Source organism: Calonectris borealis, chromosome Z, assembly GCF_964195595.1.
Source record: "Calonectris borealis chromosome Z, bCalBor7.hap1.2, whole genome shotgun sequence".
Taxonomy (NCBI): Eukaryota; Metazoa; Chordata; class Aves; order Procellariiformes; family Procellariidae; genus Calonectris; species Calonectris borealis.
In genome coordinates this window covers 9740574-9758485 of record NC_134352.1, presented here as the reverse complement: position 1 = coordinate 9758485, position 17912 = coordinate 9740574, and the positions used below count along the sequence as shown (strand labels likewise).

The 17912-nt window shown below is 40.0% G+C and overlaps 1 protein-coding gene across 1 annotated transcript in view; it reads left to right on the top strand.

Annotated features, from left to right (window-relative positions):
- PLPPR1 (phospholipid phosphatase related 1) overlaps window positions 1-17912 on the top strand; it is a 135142-nt gene that overhangs the window by 59539 nt on the left and 57691 nt on the right. Inside the window, exon 2 of the mRNA XM_075138401.1 lies at window positions 3839-3947. Within this exon, the coding sequence (XP_074994502.1) occupies window positions 3885-3947 (63 nt within the window). The 5' untranslated portion in view covers window positions 3839-3884. The remainder of the gene's footprint in view (window positions 1-3838; window positions 3948-17912) is intronic.

Below are 17912 nucleotides of genomic sequence, written 5' to 3'. Positions count from 1 at the left end.
CTGTCTTAGTCTGCGCAGCAGTTACTGCATTTCAGGCTGGTAGTCTCTGAGCTAATGGCAAAAGAAACATGCATTGGTATTGATTAAACAAAACATAGGTTGAAAACTATGACAAACGGTGCCTGTTAGCTTTTCTGGATTGCTGATTTTAGTATTTTCCGCAGGTGCCCATATATCCAGTGTAGCAGTAGATAAAGCCATAATGTTTATCCTCTCTTCTCACCTGTGCAGGACATAGCTTAAAAAACATAAGGGTGACCACTGTCTCCTGAGGAACGGACCAGCAATTAATTGGTTTGAGCACTGATTACACAGAACAACGATCGGCTGTACTGCGTCTGCCGCAGGAGCTTATACTGTAAAGGCTCAGCAAATGCTAGTTTGTCCTAGATATGTCCTTTTTACTGTCTGCCACGTGCTCACATAAAAAGCTTTAGAACACACCTGAATGGGGCTTGTAGAAATTCTTCTGCTGGTTAGTAACCTGTAAGAAAATATCTTTTTTTAGAACATTCTTCTTTCTTCCACTCTTTGACTCTCATTCTTCTTTTTTCCCCTGGATGGATCCCTGTGGCAAGAAAATCTCTTCAGCTTGAATTCTTTTTTGTTTGCTGTCCTTTTCAGTTAATTTTCAATTCACTTATGTATATTCTATGTCTCCGCTTGTTCTCCCAGGAGATGTCAGACAATAACCTCCTACGCTGTAGATCAGGCTTTCTGAAAATGCACGTGGGGTAAATTGAGCAAGATGAGAACTAACTGATGCTAATTAATTCACAAATGTTGTATTATGCAATTATATATATTGTTTAAAGAGTAGAAGCACCTCATAATACCAGACCTCCAGATTATTAATATTCCCTCTACAGTGGTCCCTAATTAGTTAGAATAGGTTTGACCAATTCTACTCGCATACAGTGCTCACATACCAGGCCTTAAAAGGTCACAGCTAGTGGGATCTGAAAAGCTTCTTACAGTTTTGCTAACATGAGTTCCTTAACAATTGAGTCAAATTGATAAAAATAAAAAATGGAGAAGGCAATACCAGGTGCTGATACTAAAGCTGTTATTTCCTGTTGCTTTGGTCAGAGGCTTTGCATTATGCAGATTTGTTCGATGTGAAGAGATCTTCGTGGATTATAAAACAGGACTGTCACTAAACACTTACATTACATCTTGGTATGAGTCCCCGATTCTTCGAGCAAAAGTGGGTTATCTCTGACTGCTCTGCAGACTGAAGCACCTAGGGATTGTTGTAATCTGTGTTTTGCTGTCTGTCCCTAGAGGACTCACTGCCAGCTGGAGAGAGACAAAAGATGGTGCTCCCACCAAGATCACACTGTTCCTCCCCTTTCCTCTTCTGTCAAGTGAGCTGATGAAAAGACCTGCTATGACAAGCACAGGCTAGCTGTGAGTTTTCCCACAGTCTGGGAATTAGCTGGCCTGATCAGGCAACTATTTGGTCTTTACTTACATCTGACACAAATGTGTCATCACATAGCAGAGAAGCTGACATGTAAAATTCTTTCCCATAAGCAATGCAGTTTTTTTAAACCAGCGGTGCACAATAAGCTTAAAAGAACAGACGTAGTCATACATATTTATGACATCAGGAGTCCCCTATCATTAAATTAGGCAATTTTATATGACTACTAAGAACCCTCAGCTTCTTTGCTAGTCTGTGCAGTTGCTTTCAGTCATCTGTTGAGAATGTTTCTTAAATTCTTGGGTTGCCTTGCATCCCTTTGCTTTGGTTAGGAACACGCAGCAGTCATAGCAGTTGGAACTGAATTTACAGGGTGCTGTTATGGTTATTTCTAAGCTTGATCTGGGAAAGCATTCATGAAGGTGCTGAGGTATTAACATCTTTGCACTAAGCCATTTGAAAAACAGGATTTGCAAAAAAGGTGCTGACAGTGTATCCCCAGGATACAAAAAGAGTTTAGTGGAATAATGCTCTGTAAGCTGCTCTAACTCTTTAACCTACTATTCTACCAGGCACCATGTGTTTGACAAGTTAAAGGGAGAGCCACACGGCACAAGAGCTGGCGATATGAAACGTGTTGTTAAAAAATGAATGATTGGAAATTTTTTCCACAGCCCAAATGGGGTTGGATTACCTTGTCTTTTTTTTAAATAATGACACTAACCTCTGAGATAAAACCCATTTTATCTCCTAAGTAAAGTTGAAGTATGTTTGGAAAAACAGGCATTTTGAAAATCCAGAGTATTTGTATTTCAGAACTGGGATACAGTGTAGGATGGGAGTGTCTGAAGCGTGTCAGAGGTAACATTTCCCAGGTATTTTGTTTGACCTGGAACTGCATTTTTCAATGGTTAATAGTTCAGAAGCCATTCTGACACAGGGTGTGGCTTCACTGGAGTCATATGGCTGTGCTGTGCCTAGAACCGTATTACCAAAACTGTCATATATATTGCGTATTTTACAGCTCTGGGTCAAATTGTGAAGAGCTGAGATAAGAAACACATTAAGTAGTTCATAGGTGGCAAGACAAGAGCCTCCATCATGGTGCAGGTGGCAAGCACTGGCAGCTGATCCAGCTCCTCCGTCAGGCTTTGTAACCTCTGCTGAACTCGGTGCTCTGATAATAGTATTTCTTCCAGTAACCCTGCTGAGAGCTGGTGAGAAAGCACTGACCTCTTCGTGAACCTCACAGGCTCCATATGCCAAGGCCTGAATTGCCACCCAGATGCCAGTGGGGTCAAAGAGCCGGGGGAAGATGTTGTGCAAAGCATCCTCCGGAAAATACAGCAGCTTTCTCCTCCTTCCTCCCCCCTGGCCCTGGCCTGTGGAGATGCTTATGATCAGGGCAGGGTTTCTGTGTGAGTGTTGGAAGTGAGGTCAGGCCCACCTAAATCTCTGCTCTTGCTTGATGTGCTCGCGTTAAAATTGATAGCAAAGGATTTGCATTCTCTTCTGTGTCTCATGCTCTGTGCAAGCATGCACCTGGCAGCTCTGAGCTACATGCTGCTTTTCCAGCCCCCTCTTCCCTGCTGGCCTGTTCCTCTCTCTAAAATCATTTAAGCCGGACCTCGCTTCATGATCTGTTACCTCATGCATACAGAAAAGCACATGCACTCTCAGTAAAAACTCTCAGTGTTAGTCTTCTGTTCTTTCCTTTCCTACTTTTTGTGCTGTAAAGAGATTAAGTGTCCTAGCACAGAGTGTTATAAGGTTATGTTAATTAGAATAGCTAGTAGCCCAAAGTAATGCTAAATAGATAGGGTTTTGTGGGTTAACATACAAATTTGTAGCAGGCTAGAAAGGCTCTGCAACAAGGGCCCAGGCCTTCATTGCATTTTTGTTGTATTTGCTTGTTAGGTTTTGTTTTGTGCGTAAGACATGATGTCATCTTGAGCGGGTCACACTTCATGCAGATAAACATTTTGATCGTGTGTACAGTTAATGTACTTAAGCGTATCTTTTAAAGTACAAGCTCACAAGTCAATTACCAAAACCTCTTCATCTAAAACACACTGTAGGCAGGATAGTGAGCTGAAAATGTGATTTTACAATCCTGGGGAAGAAGCCTTTGCTTGGGAGTGCATTGTAATTAAGGAAAACAGTTGTATTCCTTATCGCTCTGTGCTCTGTAGATGATGTATCTTGTAACCTGTGTCTGTCTCTTACTTCTGTGCTGCAAAGGGCGTGCCTTCTTAGGTTATTGTACGACCCCCAGTTAGGCCTTGATGTTCTTTTTAGTCTGTATCCCTGGTCCAATATGTCAGTGCTCCGTGTTACGAACCTCGTTGTGTTAAATGTGGAGTTTGCAAAAAAGGGAAACATACTGAAATACCTTTGTCTTTTCTTTTTCAGGATAATAAAGTTTTGACCAGTGCCTCCCCAAGAAGTGTGATGAGAAATGGCTTTAGGAAACAATACCCAGAGAAGTTATTCCATCATCCCCTGCTTCATCTTTGTTGAGGTGAGTGCAGCATTCAGCTGCCAAGCCTATACAGAAGGCAGCTCTGCCCTGCAGGAATTAATTCATTCAAAATGGCCATTTTGTTTGTAAGGAAGAATGCTTTCTTAATTGATAACATGAATATCCATCTTCATACTCAGTGCCATCAAGTCCCCCTGAAAACAGTCCTGCATGAGTTAGCCAGATCTTGCGTGTACAAGCACGCAAGGACAAGTAGATGCTGTGTTTTCAAGACTTGCCTCTACTCAATTTGCCAGCTAGTCCTGTGGCATTTGGTAGAGAATGGGCGGTAGCTGCAGGTGTAGGTCAACACCAAGTGATTGCTCATCTTCCCGTTTTTCCTCAGACCTGTATCCATTTTGCTGCTGCACAAGGACATGTTTAAGGAAATGTCTGATCTCACAGTCTATTGGTTCATAGGCTTAGGAAGCAACATTCAGCTCTGATTTCAGTTCAGGTGGAACATAAAATTTAGATGAGGCGTGCCTATCCTTTAAGTGTGATGAAGGAGCTTGGCTAGCACAAGGGCTGTGAATTGACCACCCATGAACTTACAGGAGTGGTTGTTCCCACAATGGAGTGTGGCTCCACATCTTTGGGTTTTTTTAAAATTGGCTTATTATTTTACTCTGTACAAGTTGCTTTTTTGTGGTGCTTCTTTTACTTACCCTAACATTGCCAGATTGACCAAAATCATTATCCAAATAAATGAATGTTCAACTGGTGCTTATAAGGCTGGGATGGTTTTCTTGGCAATGGGGGCAGCTCCAGGTTTCCAAGGAGGATGAAAGCTTCCATCAAATTTAGATGGTGAAAAGAGTTAAATGCCTGTGACTGACTGTCTTCAGAGCCACCTGTCTGATGTAGCTTGGATGCAATACTCACTCTTTGTCCCAAATTATGAGGTGATTTGTGCTCTTCCACAAGAGAAGCACTAAGAACGGTCAAAATGTAATGCTCGGTGTTGTGTGAAATCTTGGAAAGGTTTGAGTGTGCTGCGGCAGCAGGTGTAATGGGCACTGGGAATGGTTGCTTTCCAGACCTCCTGAGCACTGACCTTTCCCCAGGGACATGGGAAAAGCATGCAGTGGTATACAGGACCTCTCTAACCCTTACTCACCTGGAGCCCCCTCCTCATAGCGTCTTCTCCAGCCAGGAGATGCAGTTCGCTTGTATGCACTCCCTACTTTCTGTACTCCCAGCTTAGCCTCCAAAACACAGTCAGATGATCCCCGGGTGCTTAATCTAATGTAAGTAGTAGTTTTCCTTTTGACTTGAGTGGGCGTTCCTTGCAGGAGGAATCTGACGAGTTGGAAGATGAGGACAGAGGAAAAGCAGAATAAAACCACCAGTAAAGCTTGGCACAGGGCCTTCCCAGCTGTGGGAGACACCAGTGTAGGAAGGTGGCTGAGCCTTGCAGTGCTTTGCAGGGATTCACTGAGGAAATGTCCAGCTTCCTGGGGAATCTCTGTCTCTGCTCCCTGGGGAAACTGAGGGGCTGTTTTGACTGAGGAAATGGGTCACTACTTTATCCCATCAGCTAGAGAAAGAAAGGTTAAAAATGAGGAAAAAACAGCAATAAGCTCAGAGGAAACCAAATAAACACCATCAGGAATGATATGTCTCAAATTTATTGCTGGAAACAAGCAGCTCTCAAGATTTTCAGTCCTCTAAATGTATGAATGATGAACCTGGTTGGCAGCCTATGACAGAGATATAAATTGTCCTTCCTGTAGAGAAGACTGACATGAATATAAGAATAAATCTTTTTACAGGAGGAAGAGAAAAGAATTTTTTGCCCTCTAAGTATAGTTTCCTTGTCCTTTCATGTCCTTGCCTTGCTGATTAAAACACAATTTTAAATTAAAAATCAGTCAAAAGCAGAGTGGTAGTGTCTGAAAAGATGTTCTCTCTGCTATATTTGATGAAAACATGTATTTCTTCCCCTCTTTGTCCACAGTATAGGTTTTTAATGTAGCACTACTGGAACTACAAATTCATAGACTTATGTCAAGCACTGTAGCATTAAACAACAGGAAATCTAATTTCCTGCTGGGAATGCAGAGGTGATTGATAGTAGGCATGCGGTCTGAAAAGTCCCTGTAAATCTTAAGGCGCACTGAAGGTGTGTTTCTTTTCCTACTGCCATGCTTCTGAGGCTAAAGGAAGTGCTTTTTAGATGAGCTACCCCAGACACCAAGCCCTGTGCTGGATTGCCTGGGTTAGGATGGGCCCTATTTTTGTAGCTTTGAAGCAACCATTAGAATTGATTAGCTGTGTGACACCTTGCTGCAGTTGCTAAAGGGGCATGCAGGACAGCTGAAAATAATGTTGCTGGCTTTCCTGATAACATTTTTCCATGCAAAAACAATATAGCAGCAGACACGTTAGGTGATCATGAGTAGGAAAAGAGATGGTCAGTAAATATTATCATAGGCCTGTTCCCCAGAATGTGTTGCCCCCCGCCACTGCCTTCCATGGAATGTGGTCCTGTGATTAAAAGTTTTGAGTTATTTGCTCTTAAGAAAAAATCCTGAGCCTTGATTGTCATGTCAGATGCCCTGCCGGTAGGTATTTGCTAACTGCCCAGTATGAAGAGTGCGTTCAAAGAAGTTGTGATGGCAGTGGTGGAAAAGAGGTGTCACAAACAGTTTGGACTGGTCTTAAATACCAGTATGCTTCAGTCTGTACAAATGTGACACTTACAATTTTAGCATTTCCAATTTTTTTCCATTTCATTTTCCTCACACTCAACTAACTTGTAGCCGTTAGTTATTATGAAATCTGACCTGAAGATGAATGGCTCATTATAAAAACTTAAACCCTGTGCCTGACTCTACAAATTCCTTTTTATGTTCAAAATATGAACTTTTTAATAATATAGAGATAGCATGTGATGTCTAATCTGTAGTGACAGAAATGTTAAATCAACATTTTCAGTCCCTAATTAGAAACACAATGTCACATTATGAGTAGATTTAAAGGCTAAATAGGGAATCATTAAACTAATTTTTAGCCACTTATCAAATCTGAGTCCCTCTCCCAAATAATGCAGACAGCTTTCTAGACGGTTCTTTATTGTATTATAAGAGGTATCATTACAGTCTGGCATTTTTCACCAAATGTCTATGAAGATTTGGTTTATTACATGTTGCTAAACACATAAACCATTAATTAGGATGTACAGGAGACTAATATTCTCCTTCTCCCTGCCCCTTTTTGCAGCATTACTTGCAGCCAGCATCAGTGAAAGGAGCCTTCAGGAGGCTCTCGCCCATCCTTGGTTTACATGTAAAAGGTTGCACCAAGATAAGATAATTTTGTTCCTCATTCAGCTGACACGTGCCACTGCTTTGAGCAGTGTTCGGACCGTTGAGTACCTGGTCCATGAGGACTGATGCCGCTGGCTGCTGACATTTTTAAACAGAAGTGCAAAGAGCAGGGTGCCCTACTCCGGTAGCTTCCAGAGCCCTTTGGAGTCAGTTATGGACCCAGACCATGCAGCAAAGGCTACAGAGCTCCTAGCTGTTGGTATGCCCTGGATTTATCCCGGCAAATGCAAATAGTGCACAGCAGCCTGTTTGAGGATTTGTGGATGGGCAGGACTGATCACTAAAGTGGTCTTATGGATTGTGGGCAAGCGTGAAAGAAAGTGAGAGAAGCAGCCTCTGGGATGACAGGAAAAATTTTCTCACATATTCTTCCTTTTTCACATACTTTTGACTTACGGTGGCATTTGTTCCCAAAACTCTTTGTGGAGCGTCTCCTCCCTCCTTCACCTGCTGGGATATGCATGAGAGAATGCTGTCAGAAACATCTTTAATGATGCCTCAGCACAGCTGTCTCATCATTTTGCAACCCCGCTTTGCAAGGTTTGGTCCAAGGAGTGCTACGTTACATCCTTCCACACGATGTCCATATGTGTACTGTTTGAAAGTGGCAAAAGGTAAAACCACAACTGGCGGAGGTGTGTTTTGTACTCGGCGGCCCAGTTTTCTGCAGGCAGGGAATAAATTGTCAGAACAACTAGGCTTCCTCCGATCTAGGCAACATCAGCTGTAGGAGTGGGAGAAGTGCAATGCCTGGTTCTCTTCCTAGGGGAGTGGTGAGCTACCCCGAGGTCTTGATCTAGCAGTGCTTTTCATGCACTGTGGTCTTCCTCTGTCTTTCTTCATCCCATTTTGGGTGTTAGCTTTCTAGGACAAAACTCATGCTAGAGGGGTGAAGGGGAGCTGAGTACAATCTGGCTTTGAATTTAGTGGGTCAAAGTGATTTTGCTTGCTTTTGCAGCGGATTTGATGGTTATCATTAGTGACGGGAAGTGTAATGTGGTGTGATAATTGCATTTTCTAATAGATGTTGGAAGGATAGTTACATACTATGAGTAAACAGCATCTCCATCCCCATACATGACTTTAGGGGGGAAGCGTGTGAACAACTTTTGAGCCATTGTGTCTGTTTGAATGGTAGTTTTTAAAGAAGCAATAAGCAAGCAACACTACTTCTTTTTCCTCCAAAGAAAACCCTCTCATCTCTTCTGAGTCAACAGCAGTTATGATGTAATGGTTCTCTAGATAATAAAAGGAGAAATTTGTTCTCGAATTTCTGCTGATGTGGCACTTTCTACTTCCTTTTTCCTCTTCTTTCTTCTCTCACTGCTAATCCTGGTTTGATTGAACACCCTGAGTCGTTTCAGGGTGTGAGTTATCTGAGGATTTATTTTCAAGTACAGATACTTCTAAAGGAGTCAGGTGCATCTGAGGTGTGTCTTTGCACATGAAAACACTGCAATTTTCTGGCACCAGATTTAATTAAATTGTCTTAAACTGATCAAAGAGTTACTGAATAGCAAGTGACTTTAATATGACTGATGTATGTGCCACATTGTGCTTTACTGTAGATTATTGTAATCCTGACATTGACGAGGCAGTAGGGGCAGACTCAAATAAGCAACACCATTAAAACTTAAAACATGGAACATCTTTCAAATTCTGTAATCTAAGGATCCTACCTTTTCACGCTAGATCCATTATTCTGCCCTTAGGAAAGCTTTTGCAGGCAGAGTGGAAACTGTTTCTTCTTGACAGCTCAATATATAGCTCATTGCAAAGAACCGAAGGTTTTGTAGGAAAAATCTCTTCTCCCCTCCCCTCTCCCCCCCCCCCCCAGAATAAAATGAAAAATGCTGCAAAATACAAAGCTCTAGTCTTACATCTGTTCGGATGCAAACTTTCATTTGAAGTGTAGGTATGTTACAGCCTCATAGGATCTCTCTTTCTACAATCAGTGGGGTAAATTTTCCTTCACTGTTTGCTATTTTAGTTTTGGACAGATTGAATCATCTTCAAATATCAGTTCAAACATAATTAAAAAAAAAGGTTTCAACTTAGAGAAGCACAGAAGGAAAGCATTCTTCTTTCTCTGCCTGCCTACATTTTCCTGCCAGTATTTCATGTAGTCAAGCCAACAGCTGAACTACTCTTTAGCAGGAGAATTTCTGCAATACTGAAATCATTTGTATAAGTGAGACAAGTGCCTCTTGAACTCCTGTTTGTCATCAGCATCACAGCAGGGTTTGGGGAGCTATGAAAAATAAGTGAATTTAGAACAGTCATGACATATGTGGCACTTTTTTTATTCTAATTTTTGGTTTAGGTGTTCTGAAAACTTAAAAGATTTTGCACATTTGCATACTGGCTGGTGCCCTCTAATTTTGAGCAGTGTTTAGGGAGTGTGAAATGTCTTTTTCTGTGTGCTGTGGTCCTCAAAACAACCTTTGTAAGAGGCATCAAATGTTTTGGGAGTGATTTTCTAATTGTGTTTCTTTAAAAAAAAGTCACTTCTCTCGTAAGAAAAACTTGCTGATTGCATTAGGGCTTTAATGATATGACTAAAATTGCTTAAAAGACATACAAACATAGGATCGCAGTTTTGGATATTCAAAATACAAATTTTAATTTTGGCAACGTAATGTCCAGTTCTCCTTAGAAAATGCCAAAAAATTCCAAGCAGTAAACATGAACTAAAAAGGCATCCCAAGTTGAACTGATTTCTAAATAGTCACAACAATCAGTGACTCTGTTCTGTAGCAGTATCCAGTATCCACCGTGTGGGGCTTTCTGATTTTGTTTCCTGCTGAGGCAGAAAAGAAGGATTTTCCAGCGGTTCCTGTGTGCCGGCTCAATCCTTTCCCTTGCTATAGGTGTCTTGCACATAGCTATGTAAAGCCCTGTGCCTTGTTTCTCCATCTGTGCCATGCAAGCCGTAGCGCTGTGCTGCTCCACGGGGATGCTGTGAGGACAAAATGCCCTGAGGGACGTGTCATGTGCTGGTGCTGTATAAACTGCCTGTCATTAGATCCTCTAGTTAGACCGACTGTGTGAATTGATAGTGACAGATGCTGTGCAAATTCGGAGGAGCTCCTCTTGTAGCAGGGTGATGTTTCTGCATAATTCCCATGCTTTAGTCAATTCTGTTTCTTGGGATTCATTGTTTCTTATTTTATTCACTCAACATAGGTATCTGTTTCTCTTTGTTGCTCTTTCTAAATGTCTCTGTATGTTCCGCCTTTGCCAGTCGTTCCTTATTGTTTGCTTTCTTTGTTTCTCCACCACGTACCTCCTTTGTTCCAGATGACTGGATAACTCCATATTGTAAAATTGGCTTAATCTCAGTGAATAGGTGTCTCCTGAACATTGGATTAGTTTGTTCAATTGCTAGGCAGCTTTCATATTACCTGACTATAAACTAAAACTTAATTTTTTGAAATGATGATCCTTCTAGGTGCTTCACAATTAGGTGAAAAGCACAGAAAACTCATGGCCAATATAGGCACTCTGGAAAAACACAGATTACTATTTGATTCTCCTTAGCTTCTTGAGGACATTTTAAAATTAACATTAAGGGACTGCCCAAGAGGGATTAGCCGCTTTACTGCATTTTTTCTTTAAAACATAAATGAAAGAAGGATTGTATTGTTGCTTGCAGACACGTGAAGCCTATTTTGTATCCTCCCTCTTTATCCTGAAAATTTCCTATCGCAAATAATACCTTTGACAGCCTGAAAAACTCATGTAGTTTTCAAGGAAGAGATTAAAGGTACCAAAAATTCTTTGTCTTTATGAGTAATAAAGAAACACATTTGGTGGTAGAGAAAAATGTTGTGAACATACTGCTTTATCTGTTTCATTGTGCCCTGAAGCTAGCCAGGGAGAACTACTTTTGAGAACTACTTCAATGTATAATATGTTGGTCTATATAACCAGGTTCGTAAGAGAAGGAATTGTGTTTTTTTAATTACGCAGCAGTTAGGGAGATTGAACGTGCTTTGTTTTTTAAGTAGAAATCCATTTTGTCAATTTGTACGTTTAAAAAAACCCATAGCTTTAGTGGATTACTGCTAGAAAAACTAGTAATCAGAATTGATTATATAAAGATTTTAAGAAAATTGGTTATAAACCCAGGCACCATTCATGCAAGTTTTCTGTATTATGTGTGCAGAACTCTACAAGCCATGTTTGAAGCCTGCTAAGATGGAAGGTATTTCCAGCGATGACTGGGCAACTTTAATTAGGCTTAAAATAGACAGCAATGTGAAAATACATATGACATCATATGTAACATGGGCAGCTATCTCCCTATGGGAACAGAGTGATATTATCAGTGAAAATTACTGCTGAATTTTTCCTCCCTTTCTTTTCATATTTTTATGTTTCTTGCAAATTATGGTAGAACGGTTGATGTGTTACTTTTTGTTTGTTTCTTTGCATACTTCAAAGACCTCAGAGTTTTTCATATTTTCTCTCCCAAGCAGACAGTGTTGGGCTATTTATTTGCTCCGATATATGAAAATTTGGCGATCATTGCAGGTGCAGTGTATTATAACATTATTGACTTCTCTGTGACACAACTGCACCATTTCCTCTGGTCTGCATCTGTGAACATACATTTTTTCTTTGGTCTATAGGAGTATCTCTGGGTTTATTTAACATGATACATAATTTGCATAAGTCACATGAAATTTTGAAAAGGGTGGAAAGGAATGAATAGGGACTCAAAAATCCATATTAACTAACCCTAAATACAACAATCAAGCCTTCCCAGAACTGATCAGCAGGAAAGATCTGAGAAACACCAGAGCAAAGCAAGATGCTGAAAGCATATTTTGCAATATCAAATCCATTCAAACTTTTTGACAATGTTTTTGACATCAGGATAATTTTCGAAAGTAAAATAAGTCTCTTTAAGCATCATGCCCAATTTCATCAGGCTTGCAAAGAACTTGATTTCTGCCTGCTGACCAGCCATTCCAGATATTGAAAAGGAGGGTTTTCTTTTAGCAATGTTGCAAGGGTTAAGTAATCAAGATCAGTCTTACAGCAAACAGATTCGTACAAGCGATTTAGCTTTTAAAGAATATTGACATTTTCAGCTCTCTAGAAATTCTAACAGAGTTAGACCTTTAGACTGATTCCTAAAGACCAGCTTTAGGAATCAGTCTGCCAAGTCTTGTGCTTCCTTTACAAACCTAAGGTATTGCACCAACCTTCCCCAAACTTCCTCAAGCTGCTGACAGAACATTTTGATGCCCTTGTGTGGGAAGCAAATAGCTTCTAAATTGCGGTATCTTCTCCCTCCAAAACACAAACAGATAATCCAGTTACCAGCACCTGAGTAACACAAAATAAATAAAGCTGTTATGAATACAGCAGAACATGGTAGCAAATAAAATACAGCTTTCTGGAGAAATGATACTGCATGTTTCCATATTCCTAACTCACTCAGCTGGTGCACCTCAGGTTTCATGATGTATTTCGTGACTGCCTGCTACTTCCCCTCAGTCCATCCCCACATACCAGCATTTTAGCAATAAACATTTTTTCCTCTGGTATATTTCCTTATAGTCATACTGCACTTCAGTGGTGTATTTCACCAGGAATTTCTGTGAGGTGTTGGGTATAGTACAAGTAGTTCTCAGATCACATTCCTGAAGTCTGGTCATATACTCTTTTACACAGGTAATTTTGCACATGTCATATATTTGTTCACAGCTGTGAGCTCAGTGGGACTGTTGAAGAGACTGTATGAAAACTGACCATATGCAGATGTGTTTGCAGGAAATATGTATTGCTGGGCATTGATGTTTTGAAAGTTGTTACATCTTGCGCACATGATGCTAAATGGGCACTCAATTCTTAACACAAATGAAATCATTACTCGTGATGATGATTGCTTACAACAATGATTAGAGATTGACCCTCGTTTTTAGAGTTCATGAGTTTTCCTGGATTGTCTTTCAGCTTGATGCCGTGCCTAAAACAATACTTCTGATTCAGAAGTTCAGGCTTTGTAAGATTTAGAATATCTGTGACTTTGGTATAAATATACCATGATAAATTTTATTACCTCTTCCTGGAACACTCCAGCTTTAAGTTAAAGAGTCAAGAATAAAGATGCATCTTCATCTTAAAACAGAGTGATTTAATGCCCAAGATTTCTACTGCAGATAGATTTTTAGAAATGGTTGTTAGATGGATGATTAATCAATATTTTGCTAAGCACATAGTCGATTTTTAAAGAATTGTCACACAGTTCAAGAAACCAAACGGTTGTTCGTAATGGTCTGTAACTCTTACTTTCGGATGATGTGTTTATATACTCACTGGGATTAAGATCTGCATCAGACTAGACATACCTAGAGTCCCATGGCTGGCTGTGGTCTCTAGCAACTTTGCAGCAAAAACTCTGCATGTTTGCAGAGGGTCAGTGCAAAAAGCCAGGCTGTTTTGCCCAAAAGTTGTAAACATACCCCAAAACCCTGCTATACCCTTCTTTCTCATTTCCTTTACTACCTGATCACATGAGCAGATGAATGGGAGAACCCATGTAATAGGACATGTGGGGGATAGGCTATTACTAGTTTAAAATAAGTTTGAATCATTTATTAACTTTTCATAATTCTACAGCATTATTAACTTTTTATGATTCAGTAATTATTGATGAGGTCTACTAAAAATATGCTGCAATAAGATTAAAGCAGCTTGGAAATAATGATGCAATTATTACTGGAGTTACTATGAGTTTTGTCACGACAGGGTGAATTCTACAATTTAAATGTAGGGTGAATACTGTAAACGAAATGTAGGGTGAATTCTGTGATTTAAAGGAGAGCTACATTTGGTCATGTAATGGCTGAATTATCCCTGTATTTCCTTCTCCCAGCTATTAAATGCTGCATGTCTATCCTAAAAAACAATAATCTATTGTTCGTTGTGACTTAATGGCTTATTTCTGGAGTGTAGACTTCGCATACCTGGAAGGAGCTCTACCAATAATAATACATCAATACTTGTTATATACTTTATTAAAACACAGAAATTTAGAGTGTGATTATTTTGTGCAGATGTACAGCATTATTGAATGAATACCGCTTTTATTTATATTAAACCATGTATAACAGTCTACTGATTTTTCAAGACTCATTGTGAGTTTTGCATACTTCATGGAGAGGATGAGGTTTGACCTTTAAACCTCTTCTCAAAATAGTTTGTGATACTTTGTTTTTCATAGTGGAACTATTAATCAAATTTCTATTTGATTTATTGTAGTCTCTAATCAATACTGCATTTTTTATAAAATTATAGCAACATATGTGTAAATGTACCTCATAAGTGTAATCTAGTTTCTTATTAGTGCCTGACCAATATAAGTTTCCAGTTATAATGGAGTGAATTAACCTTTCAAATAGATTGGATAGCAGATTACACTTTTATTAGTTTTATAGTTGTGCTAATCTTTGACTTAGAGCCAGTTAAATCAGTAGTCGTCAGGGATCTTTATGATCTTATTTAAACCAGCCAAAGCAAAAATCAGTGCAGCTCTGTTATAATGATAGGAAACTCTCAAACTGATGAAGCTGTGGGAACAGAGTGCTTTAGATAGTGTTGGTTTCATATGAATACATACCAGCATTGGTTTATCATTATGAGTTTCAGGCTTTTCATTCTTATTGCAAGAAACTTTCTGTAGAGAGAAAGGAGAAAAACAGTGTTGGACTTGGAAAAAACTTGGAGTAAGTGTGATTTGAACAAGAAAGGAAGCCAGGGTCAGCCAAGTCAGTAAGAAACCTAAGTCTATACTTCTCTGAGTTAAAAGGAAGGTCATAGACTCACAGAATAATTTAGATGGGAAAGGATCTCTGGAGGTCTCTAGCCACAGCACAGCTCAGAACAGCGGCAGCTGGATTAAGTTCCTCTGGGCCTTGTCCAGTTGAGTTTTCCTATTACCTTACTAGGCAACCTGCTTAGTTTTTGAGTATCCTCATAGGAAAAACACTTGCCCCAATATTCTTTCTAGTAAAGTGATATAACCTGATGTGAAGGAGAAAGAATCTAGGCTCAATGGCAGTGAAAAGAGGAGGTAGAATGCAACAAAAAAGAGGATGAGTAAAGGAAAGCAGTAAAAAGGAATGAATCATGTTAAAAATCCTTCTGAATTTTAGAGGTATGTGCAGTTGGAACCTTAAGACCAGTTTTGTCTGCCCAGCCCCTTTTCTTGCAATAATTTCACCTAGGTATTTGCATGCCCAATATGAAAATGCCTGTTGATTACCAATAGTCAGTGTGTTGATTTCCTTGTCCACATTCCTTGTTGTAGACCCCAACACATTAGATAAAGCTTCCTATTCCAAGCCTTGCCACCTCAGTCTGTTTTGTAAATTAATGAGCTGTATCACTGTGCTGCTTTTTCCTAACACCTGCATTCTGAAGTAATTTCCGTTGGGCTCTTCTCCATATTATCCGCTATTCAGCTTCTTACAAAAAGCACATGTGTATCTTAATGCCTCCTGCTACTGCACCTTGGTTTAGTAAGACACTGAAGGAGATAAAACTGCCCTTTGTATATGTGGAGACTTGTTAAAAGAGAACCTTGAGGAACGTCAGTAATGTTAAATCCAGGTTCAGACAGACTATTCTATTTCTACTTGTTTTGACAGGGCTAACATTGAAAAGAGAATGGTATCTTTAAGTAAAAGGGGCAAAAGTGAGCACCAGAACCTAGGGATTTTATGAAAGTTTTCAAAACTCAAGTTTTACCTTCTTACCTACCCTGCGTTCACAATTATGTAGCCAGACAATTACAGATTCTGGAAAATGAAGTGGTCATTATCAATTTTTTAATATGACTGCCTATCAGTGATAAAGAATTGTATGAAAGGATTGGCTCAGGCACAACATGACTTGCAAGCAGCAGATGAGATTCAAAGTGATAAGGTAATTGTTTTTTTAAAAGCTTCCTGTTCAGTTGGAAAAATGTTGGAGGCAAATAAAATGGATTTTATAACGCATTATACATATTAATAAGACTGTGTCCATTTAGGTGAAGTAAAATGTCTTTGATAGTTTCCTACTTTATTTAAAACATTGTCTCTATTTGATTCTTATGATTGGTCTAAGAGTCCTGCAATCTTGATGTCAGCAGATAGTTTCTTTTGGCAGTAACTGCTGCATTCATCAAAGTCTAATGACTGTAAACCTGCACTACTCCATTAAATAACATCGGTCTGGAAGCGCAGGCAAGTTTTATGAATTTCAATGAATGCTGTTGTAATAATGACAAAGATTCAGAGCTCCAACCGCCTCCAAGATTGTCAGCTTAGGAGGAAAGCCTTTATACCTGGAAGAAATAGTCAACAGAACAAGCATCTAGGAAGGTCAGTGTTGCTGGAAAATCAAATCTAGTCTTATTCTATCTTCTACAGATGGTTTTGGAATGATGAATTCTGGACTGACTTGATACCCAGGGACAAAATACCTAAATACAGAACGCGTCGAGAAATTTCCATCAGAAAACATTGTTTGAAACTGAGTTTTTCAATGTAATTTCTAGTTTGGTGTATTCACTGAAACTCTGGTAGTAGATACCATGTTGTTCCACTTAGGAGGCAACTAGAGATCCTGGATTTTTAAGATTCACTGTTGTGGCACAGCTTGATACAAAAGCCATATATTTACCCAAGTCTGTGCCTGTCAAGGCATTGTAACCTTTAAGACTTCTCCAAGATGTTGAAGACTAACAGGAAGATTAAGGAGCTGCAGTTTAGGTTTGTGCGCCACGGCTCCTGCTTCTAGAAGGGGGCCTCTCTGCAAGTCTGGAGACTTGGTTTCTTGATGTTAATAGGGAAAACAAACTGGGCAGGTAGGCTTGCAGGGTCTATGGCTCTGAGAGATTTTATGGTCTGAGGCAGATCAACTTGAAGATACCAACGAAGAGTCTTGTAGGCTCTCAAGCCAGAGAAAGATCTGGAAGTCATAACATTTTCAGAGAAGCATGTAGCCTTGAAGCTTTAAAGTTGAAAGATATCTCCCAGTGAAATATTTTTTTGTTTTGAAATTAAGTTTGCAGATTTTGCTTTTTAGCATGCTCTGCTCCCATAGGGTCTAGATTAGGATGTAGAGTACCCTCAGCAAGCAGGTCTGACTGAAGCTGTGAGACACCAGCAGTGCAAAATCCTGTGCTGCATTTCTGCGCTCAGGCACTGTAAAGCAAAGGCAGGACAACAGGGAGCCATGGTGCCTCTGTACATGTGCTGAGGGGTGGGGTACCTGCAAGACCTGCACACAGGGGTCCTGCACTGTTTTCCCTGCAGTATTTTCACTTGTCTGCTGTTCTTACATGAAAATCAAATAGACAGCAAGGCTGATCACATGCCTGTGCTGACCATTGTCTTGTAACTTTCTCTGCACTGCTCTGTTAATGCTAATTGCACTGTGATTTGTTTGTGTAGTGCCACTGGAGATCTTTCTGTCTAAAGACATCAAAGTTCTTCACAGCTATTAAGAGGATACTGAGCTGATTTAGAAGTGAGAGAAAAGAGCTGCATTGTCCCCAACGCAAGCAACCCTTGGATGCAGGAGGATGACATCTTTCCCCGGTAGAATATAAGGCAGTTGTGAGCCAGACCGA